Raw genomic sequence first — 18,626 nt, 5'->3', positions numbered from 1 at the left:
TTTCTGAAAACTTCATTTAGAATGCTTGATTTCCCAAAGCTATGTTCACCCAAATAAGGACAGCAGATAATGTAGAAAAATATTGAAGTAAACATGACTTGTTTTTGCTTCCAGTTGCTTGAGACCAGGAATAAATAAACCTACAGATTAGCTAAACTGCAAAAATATGGAAAGATTTTCTGAATATTATTACTCCATGTGAGCTGAAAGTGTTTAATACATGGAAGAGGGCTGTGTTTGATTCATTTTTATTATTAATTCATTATTTTTCTTCTCATACATGTACCATTTGCTTATGAAACTCCAATACTAGGCAAAGAACAGAGAGGAGAGTATCTGGCTTGCATGATGGGATGTAACTGCATTATTTCCTTGCATGACTGTTTCTGAAACAGTATTTCTAGTTCAGTGGTTCCCACTCTTTATTCTGAGCAGGGGTAAAACATCTTCTGCAGAAGCCATCCATCTCTTGTATATTCAGCAACTAAATTCTTCTCTCAGATGTTCCAAAATAATTCCCACTGCTCTTGAAGAGCAAGAATCTGAGAGCTGAATTGTTCTTTAGCTGTGAAGATTTCAAGCCAAACTGTTTGCAATGCATCTGTCTTTCCCCCTTTGTGGTGGTCTGTATCTTCCATAGTTATGAAGTTCTCATCCTTGAACTCTACCTTAAAGGCGAAGTTTTGGGGAAAACTTTTATTCCAACACAAGGGAGCAGATGCAATGACATGCAAGGCAAGCAATCACAAGATAGAAAAAAATACTCTGCATTTATATCAGCATATTTTGAGATGTGTGATTCCCCACAACTTCTGGAATTACACTGGAAGTCACAATCATATTTTCCTGAATGTGAGGAAGCCAAATGAAGTGAGACCACTGTCCCAAGGAGAGGAAGAGCAGCTCATATCAGTAAGAGGAGTCTGAAAGATAAGCAGCAGTATGTAAACCTGTAGGTGGGAACCACTGTCCTAGCCACTCTCATTGAAGGATGATGTGATCTGCGCATGCTTCATACTCTGAGACTGAGCCATGCGCATGCTGATTTATTGAAGGAGATTGTGTCATGAAAACAAATGTTTCTTAAGTGTTTTTAAAAAGCACAATGTAAACAAAAACCCCAGCAGACCCAGATTTCATCCCCTGGAAATGAGAATAAAGTCCATTGTTTCCCTGATGACAGCTATCCATTTATCTGGAAAGAAGCTTGGGTTTTGTTTTGTATACAACATATTGTTGTATTTTTTTCATGTGAAGCTGATTAATGATTTTCTGAGTATTCTACTGCTCTGGCTGCCTGGATATGAACACAATTGTCTATATTATTGTGTAAACATATTGTCTGAATGTTACTTTAAGGGTTAATTATCAGCATTAAATTACTGATAAAAGCTTCAGCTTACGTAACTTTAGCTGAGACTAGAAATCTGCTTTTAAAATGAATTCTCTTCTAGAGCTATCTGTAATCAGAATTAACAGACAAGTTCCCCCAGTTAAAAAGTCTCCCCAAAATGAAACAGATCTCAGTAGGTTAATAAATTCCCACTCAGCATAAAAAGGTCTCTAAAGGTCAATCTTAGACAAAAAATTCAACTTTTTAAACTTTAGGAGTTCTAACTGCTAAACCTAAGATGCCTGAGCAACAGTCTTGGGACAATGGTTTCTTCTTGAAATGACACTTATTAATGGGGAAAGTTACCTTAGAAAGAGAATTTAGGAACGCTTTCTGTTCAAATTATCTACCTCCATTAATAAATAAATAAATAAATAAATAAATTGTTACTAGATTAGTAGATATGCAATAAAGAACACCAAGACAAATAAGTAGTCTTTTGTGCTGAATGCAATGGAATATTTTGGTCTGTTTTGATCTGTGAGGAAGATATTAAATCTTAATCACTCCTATTCTGAGGTCAGTTCATGGCAGATATTTTGAGCCTTACATTGGGGAAAAAAAAATAAATAAATAAAATTCAAGATGAATCTGTTGGATTCTTTGCATTGTCCACTGACCCTTTTCCTGCTGATCTGATCTGTGTGAAACCTTGTAACACATTATGTGCCTCCTTGTCTTTTGGTAAAGAAGACAGTTGATAAAGGAATTTTAAGTGACAAACTTTGAGAGATCTGGACATGTATTTTGAAGGACTGAGCAAATTTCTGAGACTCAAAGACCATATGTAATGAAAATTATCTTTTCATACAACATTTAACAGCTTTTTATAAACAATAGAAACCCTCTGTCTCACCTATCTTTCTGCTTCTTTGGCTTTGAAGTTCTCTGCTGTAAACATATTTTTCCATTTAGAACTTTTATATAGTGTTACCAAATCAAATCTTGTGAAGTTTGGTAGGTTGCTCCAAGGCAATGTGTTGTGTGTGGCCAATTTTGACAAAATTATCTCATCATCTGAAATCATCTTGAGTTTCACTTTTAGCTTTCATCCTTCTAGGAGTTTCTTTCACATCGTTGAATGTCTTTGCAGAAGCCCTTGAACTAAAACGCTCAACTTCGAAATCCTAAGTATAAGTGCAATATAGTCCCCACCTTCATTTGAGGTTCATGTGTCATTCATTGGTAATCTGTTAATTTTCCCAACAGAAAAAACTGATATTCACAACAACCCTACTGTACATATAATTGTTTCCTACCTAGATGAAAATTCTTCATTCTAGATGTTCTCATCCTAAAAATTCTTGAGTTTCTTCTTCTTTGTAATGTACATTACAGTCTCCTTCATCCTACAAAGATCACTGCCTTGCCAAGCATGCTTAACAGCTCTATCTTTCTTCACATTGATGACCTCACAAGCTCACTCCTTCTAATTCTCATGCCCATCAGTTTATATTTCCCATCTGACTCTTTGTTATCACTCAACTAGATTTTTTGTGCCTTCCTTTGCAGTAAAATCTGTTTTAGCGTTTTTTCTACTCTGCCCTCCAAAACCCACTCAAGTCATTCAGTTGGCCTTTATTGTTCCCAACTTTATTTGTCATGCCCTTTCAAAACTTGCTCAAGCTAGCTGTATTCTTTTCCTGTTAATATTTTTTCCTAAGTATGATATATGAGTGCTTGAAGAATCCAAATTTCACAGCAGTGCCACGTAGTTAAGATATCTGTCTTGCAAAGCAGTGTTGTTCTCAAACACTGCCTCTGAGAGAGTAGATAAATGGCAGTAATGCAGAAAAGGCATCACAGGATTCTCTGTCTGAATGGAAAGCAAATCACTTGTTGGGATCTTGCACTCATCATTAGTTTAGCCTTTTAGAACACTGTAGCAGATCAGCCAGATCAAAAGTCCAGGCCAAAAAGAAACACTATGGAAACTACTTTTTAAATAAGTGCTTAGGGCTTAACATTAAACTACCCTACATATTCTATGGTGACTAATTTGTCACAGGTATCAAGAAGTAGCATCTTTAATTTTTTACTCCAAAGAAGGAAGCAATTGTTGCCGTGTGCATTTGTCTGCACTTTGTGCATCTTCCCCATAGCCATTAATTTCTCAGGAAACTACACTACGATAAACTTTTGGTAACATTAATACCATTCACTTAGACTGCTCTATTTCTTCACTCAAATACATTATTTTCTCTTCTCACATCATTGACTTCAGTCCTGGCACTGCTGATATATCAGGACTAGCTGTGTCTCCATACTTACACAATTCTTTCTTAACTGCCACTTCCATACTTTCACACACCTGCACACTTCATGCAGACAATGACAGTGCAAGTGTCTGAATTTACTAGGCTGCAGAAATTGTATTCACAACTGTTGTGATGTCAGCAACAAGATTTGGAAAGCCCCAAAAAACAGTCTGCAGCAATCTTTAGTGCTTCAGTCTTCTAAAGCAGGAATACCCATATTTTCTTACGTCCTAGGTCAAAGATTTATTAATAAGAATCTGACAGTAAAGATGACAGTACCACTAATTCATATTAAAACAAACAAAAACAGCAACAACAATAACAACAATACCCTGCAGTAATTGTGATCTGCAATGCTCAAATGAAGGAGGAACTTTGTATGCTGTAAAATGCAGTATTCCTACTACAGTCAGTACTGTTATGAAAACAGCAAAGACATCATATGTTTTTAAATGCCTCTCACCTTTGCCATTTTAAGAGGAATATTCCAAGAACTTCCACTGTGGTGGGATACTGCATCAGGATACTGCCTCTCTGAGGTAGAAACAACTCCTGGCAAAGAGGTGCACCAGTAGCACCAGAGAACCCTAGCTTACAAAGACATCAGTAGAACACAAAAGTAACCCATCTGATCAAGGTAACCCCTTAAAAAAGAATAAAACATTCTGTAAGACCCTTCACTTGCATTGTCTGCACACAAGTCTCTGTCATTGACCACTATGTCCTTGCAGGGTGCACCCTCCCCATCCTTGCTCTTTCATGCCAGTCAAGTTTAGTGGCTTCAGCTGAACAAACCATACAAAAACCTCTCTGCATACCTATGAAATCTCTTTCTTCTGGCCACCATTGCAACTCTTCCTTCAGCTCTGCTCCCAGTCGTGACTCTCAGAAATCTGCCAGGTGCTGTGGCTTCTTCTCTCCCCCTGCTCAACCCTTCTGACCTGCTGTCCCACAGAGAAGTGCCTCTTTACTATGTGTGCACAAGACATCTCTTCCCAGAGCTGTCCCACACTGAAGTGCCCAAGACTGGGTTTAGAAGTAGGCTTTCTTCCCAAACCTTAGCCCCTCATTTATATTTTTTAACAAATGGTCAATAAACAGATATTTTTAGAAGTAAAATGAACAAGCAAATAAACCATTTATATCATCTCTCAGAGTGTATTTAAGCTGATGCACTAACTAGGAAATTCTTTTGTGCTGCTGTTTCCAGTCACATTGGTAATTGCCTTTAAGACTGTTATGGTCATTGGGCTGTGAGAAGGGTTAATGATGCTGGTAAGATGACAGGCAGATGCAATTGCAATTCAGTGCAGTTGTCACTGAAGGGCAAAGATCTTTGGTCCATAAATCCATAAGAGGACAGTGCAAGGAATCATCAGAGGAACAAAATATGTCACTTTACCACTATTTGTCTACAACACCTCAATTCCTATAATAGTGAGAGATGACTGAAATTGAATAATGGAGAGAACTAGGTGGCTTGCCCTACCATGTACCTAGTAATTGCTTGGCAATGCCTTTCCAGTGTTTTGCTGATAATTTATTTGGTTCACAGCACATCTGACTTTTCTTCTGCTCCTGGTAGTCACATTTAATAGCCTGCCATGGACCCAGTAGAAAAAGGAAGCACTGAACGGGAAAGGCCAAGCATCCTTGTCATTAGATAATAGAACTGCCTAAGTAGTAGTGTTTCTCTTCTTAATAATAAATCTCATGCTTCAGACATAGTACTGGAGCTGAAGCACTGTGATACATTACGTAGAGAGGACAGCAAAACCCTCTGGTAACATTTTCAACATTGATACAAAAAAAATGCTCATAAAAAGCAGTTAATTACATGTGGAGCTTAGCTGTTGCTTACAAAGACATTGATGTATTACGGTAGCCCCAGCAGTGTCCTTGTGTACAAAACATTTATTTAGCCTCTTATATATTTAAAGCATCATGAAAACAAGTTAAAAGTGTACAAAGGAGGAAAATGATTACTTTTGCTTATTTTGTAGCCAAAAGCTGGGTCTCTTGGATCGGGTTCGTGGTACCAATACTAAAGGAAAGCTATTTACCCCTCTGAATGTAGATGCCATTGAAGAAAGTCCTTCAAAAGAGCCTAAGAATGTTGTCTTGAATAATAAGGAGCGTTTTCGCACTGCATTCCGAATGAAAGCGTACGCTTTTTGGCAAAGCTCAGAAGGTAGCCCATCTGTGTTGATTTCTTTCTATCCCTCCCCTTTTCTCTTCATTTTACTTTCTTCCTCTGCATCTTCTGTTGAAGGTTTGTGACTTTCTGGGCCAAGCATTGCCACCTCCTGGTTTCATGTGGCACATTTGGGGAAGCTCCAGGAAATGAATGCTGGTGTACAGACAACACAGTACATGAAATAAGGCAGTGGCCCTCCAAAAAAGAGCTATTGATATTGGATTTGGCCATAAATGGAGTCAACCCATTTGAACTTGAACAAAAGGGCACACCAGTCAGTGAACTGATGTCCCCACAAAAGCACATGACATCATGGGTCTGTTAATTATCAGGGATGCTATGCTAAGGCAGCTCCCTGCTAAACTGTATCCAGGCATGCATTAGCCTGTGTCTAGGCATCTCAAATACCTCCTCACTGAAATCCCTTAAAACCACATTTTATAGACTGAACTGCTGTTCCCTTTCCACTTTCCCTAAGACTGCTGCCCCTCGGCAGGTTTATATTTAGTGGTGTCCATACCACAAGAGAGGATATTTTTTCCTCTCGGTCTCTCTCAACACATTTTTCTGTTATTGTCTATTGTGTCTAAATGGTGTCTAAAGAACAGTTTCTCCTTTATTGTGCCAGCTGGCTTCTGTGCATCTATCCATACTACCATGGCTGTAGCTTGGGTGTCCATGCTGGGGACTTGAGTATCCTCCTCCATGAAGTAACATGAGCTCAGAGTAGTGCAAGTAGGAGAACTTGGCCTGTAGCTTCTACAGCTGTTCTAGCCCTAAGTAAAATAAGATTGGTAAAGACTTTTCACCATATACATTCATAAAAGTGGGAACTTCTAAATTTATTTGAAAGGAAGAAAAGTTCTCAATGTTTTCAAAATGCTGGAATCTGAGAGGAGATGCCTCAAATGATCTACTACTATCCCAGCAGAATTAAGAAAATCATTTCAAAAGTTGACTAGAGAAAGAGGAAACCACAATAAATGTTTCCTTATTAAATTACACTTATTTTATCCCTTTGTATATTGTGCAGTCAGATGTTCACGTCTTTTTTTTTTTTTTTTTTTTTTGACCTGCCTTGCAGATGCAGGTACAGGGGAACCCATGGGAGAAGAGAGAGGCGACAGTAGTGACTTCCTCATGGAAGATATGATCCCCACATTCAAGACAGCCATCCGAGCTGTCAGGTAAATGTCTTTGACTTCTTGGTGCTTGGCTTTGATTTTGAATGTTTGTGCTTCAGGAAAACACACCACTGTATTGCTGCATGTTGATTCATTGTTGTTATTCATAGTTTAATACTTGAACTATAAATGCTATAGACTGGATAATTCTAGATAACTGAAAGGCAAAAAAAAAAAAAAAAAAAAAAAAAAAAGTCCTATACAAGTCCTCTTTCAAAATATGCGGAAAGGAAAATGTTTTTCAGTAACACTGATTATGCCATTTTTTGCAAGACACTATAAACATATTTGTTATAAAACAATGTAGTATACAGCTTATCTTTAAAATATGCTGTAAATATAGTATCTTGCCCAAGTTACTGAGTGTAACATTTATGTACAGCTGGAATTCTAGCTTAGTAGCAAATCCTTAGCTGACTCAATTCTTCTTTATTTACAATTGTATGAGTCTGCAATATATTTTTTGTCTGTCATGCTTTAATAGATGCTGAAGTCTCCATTTCATCGGTCTTCAGCCTGTCACATATGTCACCTCTAGTTTTGCATCACAAGATATTATCCCTGGGGTTAAAAAACTCCTGGTAAGGCTTGGTAATGTGCTTAGAACATCAAAAACATGAAATTTGTTCACTTATGCTCTGTTACTTCTCCACTGTGAATTTTCTACTCTACACATAAAAAGGAAAAAAAAAAAAAAAAAGCCCCCAGAGGAAAAATATTCTATTTTCATTGCAATCACTTTTTTTATTCTACCAGTTGTTTTAGACCGGTGAGTTCAGTGAGTTACCACCTTCCAGTAGAAGAATTTCAAGTCTAGAGTGTCCCAAACTATCTTCTTCAAAAAGGTTCAGGGAACATGATTGTGTATTCTACATTTGAAATGTTTGTAAATCAGCTGCAGGTGTATGAGATGAATGTCCCATTGTCACTGGTTATGACTGTATGTTTTCCCAATCCATGCAAGGGCTCTTAGCCAACCTGCCCTCCTCCCCATTTCAGTGTGGATTATTTCTGCCCATAATAACTTCCAATCAACTACTAAGTGATGAAAGGTATTATTTCAAATTTTCAGTTGATGGTAACACAGAGTAAGTCCTGTATTACCAGAGAATATACATTTGCAGGAGCTGAATTAACAGCTTCTGAAGAGCTTTTTTTTTTTTTTTCCCCCATTTATGGATGCTATATTATACTAACAGGTTGTGTTACTGGATTATAACTGAAAACCAATGTCAGATTCTTCCTCTTCTCCTCGACAGTAGACGTCTGTAATAACTGGGCAATGGCTGAGAAAGAAAAACACTGTATACATGGTATTTCTTTCACAACATATAATTATCTGTAACTCCATTTTGCTCTCATCTGAGCTTCCATAACTGATGAGTGGTCTGAATCTAAGTACTTATTTTATTCTGTATAACTATAGTGTCTGTTTGTTTTCATTTTATTTTTACCAATAATCCAAGACTGCATTATATTATATTTACAGATAAAATTAAAATTAGCAGTATTTTCTCCTTGTTGCTTTCCAGCTCAGTGCAGAAAAACTAGATATTAAAATTTCAAATTTTCTCAAGCATGCCAAAAGCCATATGCCACAGGCTTTGCTTTTGTTATCCATGACTGCTTCCCTCCTGCTGAAAATTCCTTCATCCTTGATTCCTCCACAATCTTCCCCTTTTTCCTTCCCTGATATCTCCTTGTTTTCAAAGAATACACCACTGCCTTTTATTTACAGTCCCCACCTCCATAAGACTAAGACTCCATAAGACTCTGTATTACTTTTGCAAAACTTCCTCTCTCACACTCTGTGTAAACTTAATTGATTCATGTAATTTCCTCTTAAACTCAATTATGACTCAAGATGCCAAGCTTTTTTTTGTATTTATTTATTTATTTATTCTTTTCTTTTTCCCTGTACAGTTTATCCAGACCCAGAATGTTAATAGGAAGTAATTATTTCAGACAAAACCTCTTAATGAGTTTCCAGTGCCATAATCAAGAAGATTTTAAATTTAAATCACTAACAGTGTGGTTCCTATTTTAAGTATAGTTTTGGTGTAATCATATATATCTTGGCTGGAATAGGCATAGGTAAAATTTTGAAATCTTGGACATTGAAAGACTTATTTGCAACAAAGTTAAGTAGTCCAAAAAGATTTTAAAAGTCATGCTAGAATTATTTTTGCTAAATGAAAGTCTTTATATATATATTTATCATATAACTTGAATAAAAGACAGGTCAGAACCATAACTGATGAAAGTAATTCCACAATTTAGACCAAGAAAAACATGAAGATTACACTGAGGAAGAAAATCCGTGAATTCCAAGTCAAAAACATATTAAAAAAAAAATACTTTCCTTCTTTACATATGTATTTTTTCTCTTTGTTTAATTTTCCAAGACACACATGAACAATGTATAAACAGAAAGTAAGTAAAAAAAAAAAAAAAAAAAAAAGGTTGCAAAACAGTTTTCAAGTAATCTTGCCGTCATGCTTCCTTATTATATCCATGATTTTGTTATTACTTACCAGGACATTTAATAATAATTTATATCATCATCATTGTTACTACTACTACTATTACCACCACCACTACTACCACTACTACAATAGTGTTATACTGCTACTTTTTCAAGGGCACTTCAAGTAGTTCTAACATTTTTTTCTTTTTCTTCACAACTTGATCTGCTGACTACTTAACTTCCACGTTTATAACAAGTTAACATTTCCCATCAAAACTTTCCTAGGTGCTAAATGAAAAACAAGCTGAAAATGATTCAACACTATATATACACTCTAAATTAGCTTTATAATATGCTGAACTGTGCCTTCAGCTTCAACATCTCCTGTGACCTGTGCTGTTCAAAAACAAGTTCCATATCATAGGTTGCTTTGAACAATTTCTAGTTATGAAGATGGTACTGAAAAAGATACATCATGTGTATATAATTATTTTTAGGAAAATCTAGCCTATTAGCTATGAAAAGCCACCTATTATATGTTTAAAACATAGTATGATATTGGAGATTCTCTGCTTATGTTTTATTTTCTAGTATTTGTCTAGTGAGCAACTTCACTTTTCAGACATCCAGAGTATTCACCAATTATTTGATAAAGCTGCAAATGGTCATTATGGAATTTATATAAGAACTTAGTATTACTTTTTTTCCTGTTTATTTCACAGAATTCTACAGTTTCGTCTTTATAAAAAAAAATTCAAGGAGACATTGAGGCCTTATGATGTAAAGGATGTGATAGAGCAATACTCAGCAGGGCATCTTGATATGCTTTCCAGAATAAAGTATCTTCAGGCAAGGTAAGAATCCTCTGGGAAGTGGGGAAAATGTATAGTGCTGGCAAAAGCATAGTTGGTCTATTTGTGTACAAGGTCATCCAGAAGCTACATCTTTACGCTTTCCTCTTCCCCAAAGAGTAAAGGTGAGTGAGCAGCTAGCTGGCATAGCTGTAGAAAAGAGCACTGGCTCATAGTTAGAAGAAGGAAATCAAAAATCATGAGAATTTTCTTGACCATTGGTTCATTTGATTATGGGGAAGTTTTCCCCCTTCTCTCCTTTGCACAGATAATCAGTAAAAGCAGTAATTACACTACATAGAGCTTTCCTTTGTGATGGATTCTCTGCCGACCTGTGCCTGGTGAAAGACCTTGTATGAGTGAAAAAACAAATTAGCCTGGAAGGTTTCACATCCCCTTTGCTCAGATGTAAATTAACATATACAAAAATATTTTTTGAGCTCAGAAATTTGAAGAGAGCTCATGATGTTAGAAATCTGTGTCTACAACATGTCCCTGCAATGCTTGGGTGCCTAGGAAATATCTAGTTAGCTTTGCAAGTTTTGCCTTGATCTTTTTTAAGCTCTACTTCCAAAACTCCCTTTTGAGTCTTTGTTACTGTTTTCTGCAGAGATCCATAGTTGTTTCTATCATGTGCTAGCATTTAGAGGTGGACTTATGCAGTTGCACTTTTCTTTTTTTTCAGAGTAGATATGATTTTTACACCTGGACCTCCATCTACTCCCAAGCATAAGAAATCCCAAAAGGGAGGAGCTTTTTCTTACCCTTCACAACAGTCTCCCAGGTGAAATTATTCTGCTTAGTATTTTGCACAGACCATAACAGATATAAACGTTTGCTCATACCAAAAAGCATGCACTTAATTAATCCAGAAAGAACACTGTTATAGTAACAATACTAAGCGGATATGATACTATAAGATACATATGTGTAAATGTTGATCAGAATGAGACTAGCTTCCCTAAGAATTATGTATAATGGACATATAAACTTAATGGCTTCTTAACTGTCTAGCTCAGATTCTCTGTGGTTTGCAGATGTGATTTTATACAGAATATGTATTTATGATTGCTGAAGTGCTGAATTTCTAACACCCAACTAGTGAAAACAGTTAAAAAATCAATAAAAATTGCCAACAGTTTTAAGGTAAAATTAAAACTTAAAATTTCCTGAAGTGAAAAAAGTTTCATTATAGCCCCCACCGACAACAAACACAGAGTTTCAATGATGCAGCTTTAAAATCAATGATTAGAGGGAACTGCTGAAAATAAATTGCAACAACAGGTTTCTGGGTATGAATGTTACAGCATGTTATTGTATTCTTGCAATCCTGGTAGCAAAAATTCAATAATAAATGACTTTTTTTTTTTTTCTTCTGTTATTTACAACTATCAATCTGTCAATAAATACCCATGAAGAACCACACAAAGCCATCAACAATCTGTCCCCAAAGCTGTTACGGTTTCTCAGGACAAAAGTAATCTTACAAAAAATAAATTAACTTGGCTCTATCTGGTTTATCCCACCCAGTGAAAAATCTGAAAACATGAAAATATGAAGACAGAGCCCTACTTATATGGAAAGAGGCAATGATGATTTTGGAAACAAAGCAGATTGCAAAATTTGCATGAGCCATATCAGTGATAACCCAACCTGCAAAATCTGACATGTTTTAGTTATAGTTTCTGCTTTAAGATATATCCACAGCTGTGATTTTTGAATTTTGTCAAAAAGAGAGGACAAGAACTGGACCTGTTAAAACAAAAGTTTTAGGACATATTTTTTCTAAGTCATCTTAAGAACAGGAGCCTATAAATTAGTTTTCTAGACTTTGACACAGTTTGCGGAAAGACATAGTTTCCTTTGAAGTTGATTTGGAACCATTTAGATAAAGATTTAGCTTGACAATGACCATCTCAGATCCCATGATGTTATAAATCAAGGTTCTTTAGTTAAGCAGAGGTTATCTTCCTACCTCTTGAGCTTACTTCATCTGACAGATGAGCAGTAGGAAATTACGTAGAAGAAAATGTATTCAGTAATCTACTTTAAATATCCAGGCGAGACTCTCTTTTCAGCTTTTCCAGTCTCTGCCACTTTCTATTTGGTTTAATGAAATGGAGAAAAAAAACACTCAACCATGAAACTCATACTCAAAGTCTTCACACAAACTAATTAGAAAGAATTAGATTTCAAAACATATGTCCATCTGTAAACCTACTATCAGAATAGACTGCAACATTTTTCACAAATCTGAAAATTTTCCACCAACTCTGAGATCAATTTCATTGACTGCCATTTTGAGCTTTTTTGTTTGCTTTTATTTTGCCTTAATCTCAGTCTCGATTTTGAACACAAAAAAAAAAAAAAAAAAAAAAAAAAATTAAACACAAAATCAGTAATCTATTCTTTAGAAATGCATTGAAATTGCACAGAGCAATATTTTTATTCCATTTGCAAATAACCAGATCCAATCCTTTCTTAAATGGGGTTCCAATGAGCTATGTTAGTATACCACTAACATGGCATTTCTGTTTTCTGATATAAACTACTCACTGTGATGCAAAGAAAAATGGAACACTAATAGATATATTAATTCTTTATAGAAATGATCCATATGTAGCCAAAGCATCTACAGCAGATACTGAAGACCAAAGTATGATGGGCAAATTTGTTAAAGTTGAACGACAGGTATGTAATTTCATGACAACAAAGGACACTGAGGTGCTTGTACAGAAACAATAAACTGATATCAATTATATGTCATTCTTTGTCTGACCCAGGCAGATTTGTATTGCTGGCAATCAAGCATCACAAAGATCTTGTACTAATGATCAAAAAACTATCTGATTATTTTTCCATGAAGTAATGTAATTACCTGGGAAGAGTAAATTTTGAGACCTGTTGAATGGTTGTAATTATGTATGGCAGCAAGACCCATACCAGCATGTTTAAGTGAGACTTTTTCACTCCGTGCTTATCATGGCTGGTGTTTTGCTGTGAGTACCATGTTCTCTTGCAGGGTCTGGCACTCAAAATTATTGCCTCCACAGGATATTCTGTGTCTTCTTTATGCATTTTAACCCTATGCTTAGAAAAACATGACACTCTCATTTTTAAATACATAACTAAGATGGAGGCAAGTTGCATTAATTCACAACAGATCTTATCGTGGAATGTAGATGTTCAGGTGCAATATACTATCAAAAGAGAAAGGAAAATTAGTGCTGATATTTAACCCTTATGTTGTAGAACTATTAAGTTAGAGAGGAGGTCTGTGTGCAAAGGTAATTCCATCTGTTGCATTTTGGTAATAGCTATTTACAGTATGCTATCACAACTTTGACCATAATGTTGCATTGGATAGTGGATTGACAAATATCCAACAATACAGAAAAAATGCTGGTACAATTCATAAGCAATTAATCTGAGGCAATTAGTATATAAACGGACATCCACTGCAGTCCAGCTTCCAAGAAAAAGTCATGATTATCTTGCAATTGTCTCATGATTATCTTTTAATTGCCTTCATGACCAGTAAAGATGGCAACACATAATTGTGGGGGAAGTATACCTATGAAAGCATTGATTATTTTATTAAATAACAATACTGAGACAATATGATAAAATTGGTATTTTTCAGGTTAATGACATGGGGAAGAAACTGGATTTTCTTGTCGATATGCATATGCATCATATGGAACAGCTGCAAATACAAGTCGCTGAGATAAGTCCATTGAAAGAAACTGCTTCTCCTGCAAAGGAGAAGAGAGAAGAAAATAAGTATTCTGAATTAAAAACAATAATATACAAATACACTGAGCAGTGTGCTCATGAAACTCCATACAGCTTCCAGCAGGTTCCAGTCAACAAAGTCAGTCCTTATGGTTTCTCAGCACATGGTCATATGACTCATTCACAACATTTATCAACGGGTGGGCAAAACTCTGGCAAACTGCAAGCCACACCTTCCTCAACTTCATATGCAGAAAGGCCAACAGTTTTGCCTATATTTACGCTGATGGACTCGCAGGTTAGCTACCACTCCCAAGGAGACCTGCAAAGCCCTTACTCAGACAAAGTGTCTCCAAGGCAGAGAAGGAGCTTAACAAGAGACAGCGATACGCCATTGTCCCTTCTCTCTGTCAACCATGAGGAACTTGAGCGCTCCCCAAGTGGCTTCAGTATCTCCCAAGACAGAGACGACTTTCCATTTGGCCCCAATGGGGGATCTGCATGGATGAGAGAGAAACGCTACCTAGCAGAGGGAGAAACAGACACAGACACCGATCCTTTTACACCAAGTGGCTCCATGCCTTTGTCTTCAACAGGGGATGGGATTTCAGATTCAATATGGACCCCTTCAAATAAGCCAGTTTAAAAGTCGGGGAGGGTTAGTCACTGGTTGACTTCTCCATGTAATGTAAGCATACTTTGTATATCTCTCTTACTCTACACCCAAAGCTTACTAGTTCAAAACACCAATGGCTGCATAAGATGCATGTGTAATTAGTGGTAGTCATTCTGCACCATTTCATACAATTTACTAATGCAGTTTTTTTCATGCTACCAAAACTAAGGAGCTTAGTTTTGAGCACGATTTGCATGACTTTACCCTATATAAATGGTACAGCTGATTTCTTCTATGATACATATCTATTTGATACTCTTCAATACAAGGTGGATTGATAACAGCCAAGATATGATGGTCCTTGCTACGCTTTGTAAACTGAGCAGCAAAGTCAAAACAGTTCCAGAAGCAATATCCTTTTGTGGAAATAAAAAGTCTGAATCCATTTTCCAATATAAGTAAATCAATTCTATCCAACCTAGCCAAAAGGATCTAATAGTCAAAGGGAAAAAGCTGAGTCAAAGTAAATAACATTACTGAAACAGTTTTGTAAACTAAATGTTTCTCATGTGATCTATTATACAACTACCCATGAAATACAATGCCAAATGAAACTAGGGGTAGGTTAGTCATTGATATTTATTTACTGTATAAATTCCTCAAGATACTTTGAAAATCTCCACTAGTGGTTATAAAATTACTGGAAGTGCGACTACAATACTGTTTTGTAGAAAAAACTTTTGCCAAGCCCATTGGTTTCTTATGGGGACAAGGTTTCTTTCTGTTAAAAAAAAAAAAAAAAAAAAAAGGTATTCAAAAGGTATTCAATGTAGGGAACCCCAGGTTTCTACTCTCCACTCTTTTATTGTCTTACATGATGTTAAGTAAGCTGCATAATGCAAGTGTGCTTCAGTTTCCCATCTGTTAATTCAGAGTTATACTTACATATATACAAGTTGTGAGACTCAATTCTCTAATATTTGTCAGGTGCTTTGAGCAGAGTCTCTCTGTTTTGTTCCCTGGGGGTTCCACAGTGCAGGAAGATGCCAGGGTTTGGCTTACAGTTTCTCTTCAAAATGGACTGCTCCAAATCCATGTATGTGTATCATATTTAACATCAATGTACAAATAAATAAATATAATTCTTGTGTCCTGTCCCTGAGCAACAGAGGTATAAATATACTCATTAGGCCTCAGCCAAACATTTTGCATGGGAACTGGAAAATGTGTTGAGGGAGAGCAAGGAAACCATCCAGCCCACTGAGCACCAGGCAAAAATGAAACTGAGATCTCACCACCACAATGGGAATGTAGTATCTGCACAGCTAGTGCAAACAATCTGTCCAAATATCCTATGCAGGATTCACCTGATCTCAGTTCAGGAGTCCATGAAATAGTGTCCATCTGATGTCAAATTTTATTGCTATGCACTTTACAGCTGTGGAAAAATAATCAATACAGTCAGTGAGCGCAGGGTACAAGAACCAAAGCATACATCATCTTTAGGATAGGATTAATCAGACCTTTAACTCCATTATCTACAATTGCCAATTGACTTCAAAGGGAGCTGAGGGTGATTTCCTTAGAAGTAGGCATGTCACAAACACCCACAGTCAGTGGATGAGGCTCTCACCTCCACCCCTTTGATCCATGGTGCAGCCTCTCTACCATGGCTCCTGTCCACTTTCTGTTAAGAATCATCCCTGCCACTCCAAATGTCTAATGAGTACTACCATGGCTAGAGCACCGACCAGCAAAGAAATAAGGATTTGACCAAAAAAAGACATTAGAAAGTGATTTTTCTGTAGTGACTGTTTGTTATACTGCAGCTATACAACTGAGCATCATTGATACATACAATTAGAACACAAGAAAGAGATGCACCCTACTGGGATTCCCATGTGTATCTGTAACTGGATAATGCACAGGCCTGGATAGAGTTTGCTTCGGTGAAAGACACCTTGTTGGGTTTTTATCACTATAGTAAACTTTGTGTTTGTTAATTCTTTCATATTTTTGACATCTCATCCAGGCATCTTCTATTCTTTTCCAGATGTAGGCATTGCCTTCATCTTTATTATTTATTCTCTATTTAAGAGACATCTAAAGGATTAGGATTTTTGTACTCTTAAGACTGGATCTGCTTTTTAGCTAAAATCATGATACACCCTTCTGGGTCAAATCTTTAAGGAGAAGAAATTGCTGTAGTTACTTGAGTAAACAAAGCACACCAATTACAGCCTTTGGAGACTGAGCTGAGTCCACGGGCTATTCTGAGGTCAGTAACTATGATAATACAAGATACAATTTTGGTAATTACTTAATTGACAAATAGTCTGTGTTTGCTGCAGTTTCATGGCTAAACTCAAAGAGAATAAAACTAGCTGATGAAAGTGTAATTCACTGTAATCTGACATGTTGAGAAAAAAACTTTTGGCCACCAATGATTCTAGGAAATACCTATACTGTAGTTGCTGCAATCTTTTTAATGTAATAATATATATCAATGGTGAGTCATAAAACTTAACCCTCATGTGATGAATGAAAAGTAATGAAAACTTATATTAACATTGCTAGACTTCTTCTGAAGTTGTGTGTAAGTATATGGTAGACAAGCTTGTTTCATATTTCTAGTATGCCAAGTGCCTGACATTCCTACTGATTTCAGTGGAGTTTGGCCCTTCTTAAGATTCTTTCTAGAGATGAGAAATCAAAAATCAAGACAGCCCAAAGCCAAGTGCAATTTGAGAAATTTGTTTGTGAAGACCTTTGACAGTGGCTATGCCATGCAGTTCTCTGCTCAATTCTCCCTCCAGTTCTTCAGTTCAGGTTTCTAATCTCTCCTATGCCAGGTCATATAAAAGGAATATTTTCTCAGTATTAATCCTGGCTGAAAAGTTGTAAATCAACTCATTATAAAGGTACATTAATTTTAAGAAAAAATCCAAGCAGAGGCAGGGATTTGGATCAGTCTTATCTGCACACAAAAGTGCACCCCTAGGGAAATCAGGATTTGGGCTACCCTAAAATCTGTGCACTGCAGCAGCTGAACTACCTTCAAATTTGCATTTGCAATGCACTGTAAGTATCAATTTACATAAGTAGGTTAAAAACACAGGGCCAGGTGTCTGTAGTTACATCATGAAATATTTAATGACATGCTAAGTGACCAGTTAGGGCCTGCTTCATCCTAAAGGTGCTGGTGGCAAGTTCACAAAGGCTGTGTACAGTGGGCATCCCTGGGTCCTCTGGAAAATACACTAGGTGCGGGTCAAGTATGGTCTTACTAGCTTATTTTATTATTTATTTTACCCAACACACTTATTTCCATTGAAACCAGTCACTGGTCACTTCAGAAAGGCACTGTGCTCAGCAACACTGTCTTTCTAGATCATCTGGATTAAAAAACAAAACAAAACAAAACAAAACAAAAAACAGAGTGCATTCATTCTGTTCTTTGTGGTGGCAATGTAAATGTGTCTAGATATCACCAGTAAGGTGAGACCTGGAAATCTTCCCAGATCTGAGATGTGCACCAAAACTTCATAAAACTCCAGCTTAGGTTGAGTCCAAGAAGCGTGTCAACCGAGGAGCTGCAGTTTGTGTGTCTGCCAGAGATACTGGGCAAAACAAACAAAATAAAGTATCTGTGGCTGTTAACCCTGGAAACATTTAAAAGGTTAAGACTGTTTCTCAGAGTAGGTTTTCCACAAATAAAGAAAAAATTATTAACAATTTCAGGTGGGAGAGTCATCCAGGTCCATTATTACTCTTCATACCCGTCTTTCATCAGTGTGTGGCATTCCAGTCTTCAGCTATTAGTCTTCTTGGATTTAAATCTTTCTGGAATCTTTGTTTATGTATAGTTAACATGAGAAAACAATTAATTGTTGGGATCTGCTCTTTGCTGACTCCTATGAGTAAC

General features: G+C 36.6%; 1 protein-coding gene across 5 annotated transcripts in view; it reads left to right on the top strand.

The window, feature by feature from the left end:
• KCNQ3 (potassium voltage-gated channel subfamily Q member 3) overlaps positions 1 to 18,136 on the top strand; it is a 193,793-nt gene extending 175,657 nt beyond the window's left edge. For 4 of the 5 annotated variants that reach the window (XM_068672677.1, XM_068672675.1, XM_068672674.1 and 1 more), the window contains 6 exons: positions 5,655 to 5,842; positions 6,933 to 7,035; positions 10,222 to 10,353; positions 11,036 to 11,134; positions 12,957 to 13,041; positions 13,994 to 18,136. In XM_068672677.1, the coding sequence (XP_068528778.1) occupies positions 5,655 to 5,842; positions 6,933 to 7,035; positions 10,222 to 10,353; positions 11,036 to 11,134; positions 12,957 to 13,041; positions 13,994 to 14,731 (1,345 nt within the window). In that variant the 3' untranslated portion in view covers positions 14,732 to 18,136. The remainder of the gene's footprint in view (positions 1 to 5,654; positions 5,843 to 6,932; positions 7,036 to 10,221; positions 10,354 to 11,035; positions 11,135 to 12,956; positions 13,042 to 13,993) is intronic. The other variant, XM_068672676.1, reaches the window with a different exon arrangement.
• Positions 18,137 to 18,626: the final 490 nt, after the last annotated feature.

This window comes from Anas acuta, chromosome 2, assembly GCF_963932015.1.
Source record: "Anas acuta chromosome 2, bAnaAcu1.1, whole genome shotgun sequence".
Lineage (NCBI taxonomy): Eukaryota > Metazoa > Chordata > Aves > Anseriformes > Anatidae > Anas > Anas acuta.
This window is presented reverse-complemented; position numbering and strand designations above follow the sequence as displayed.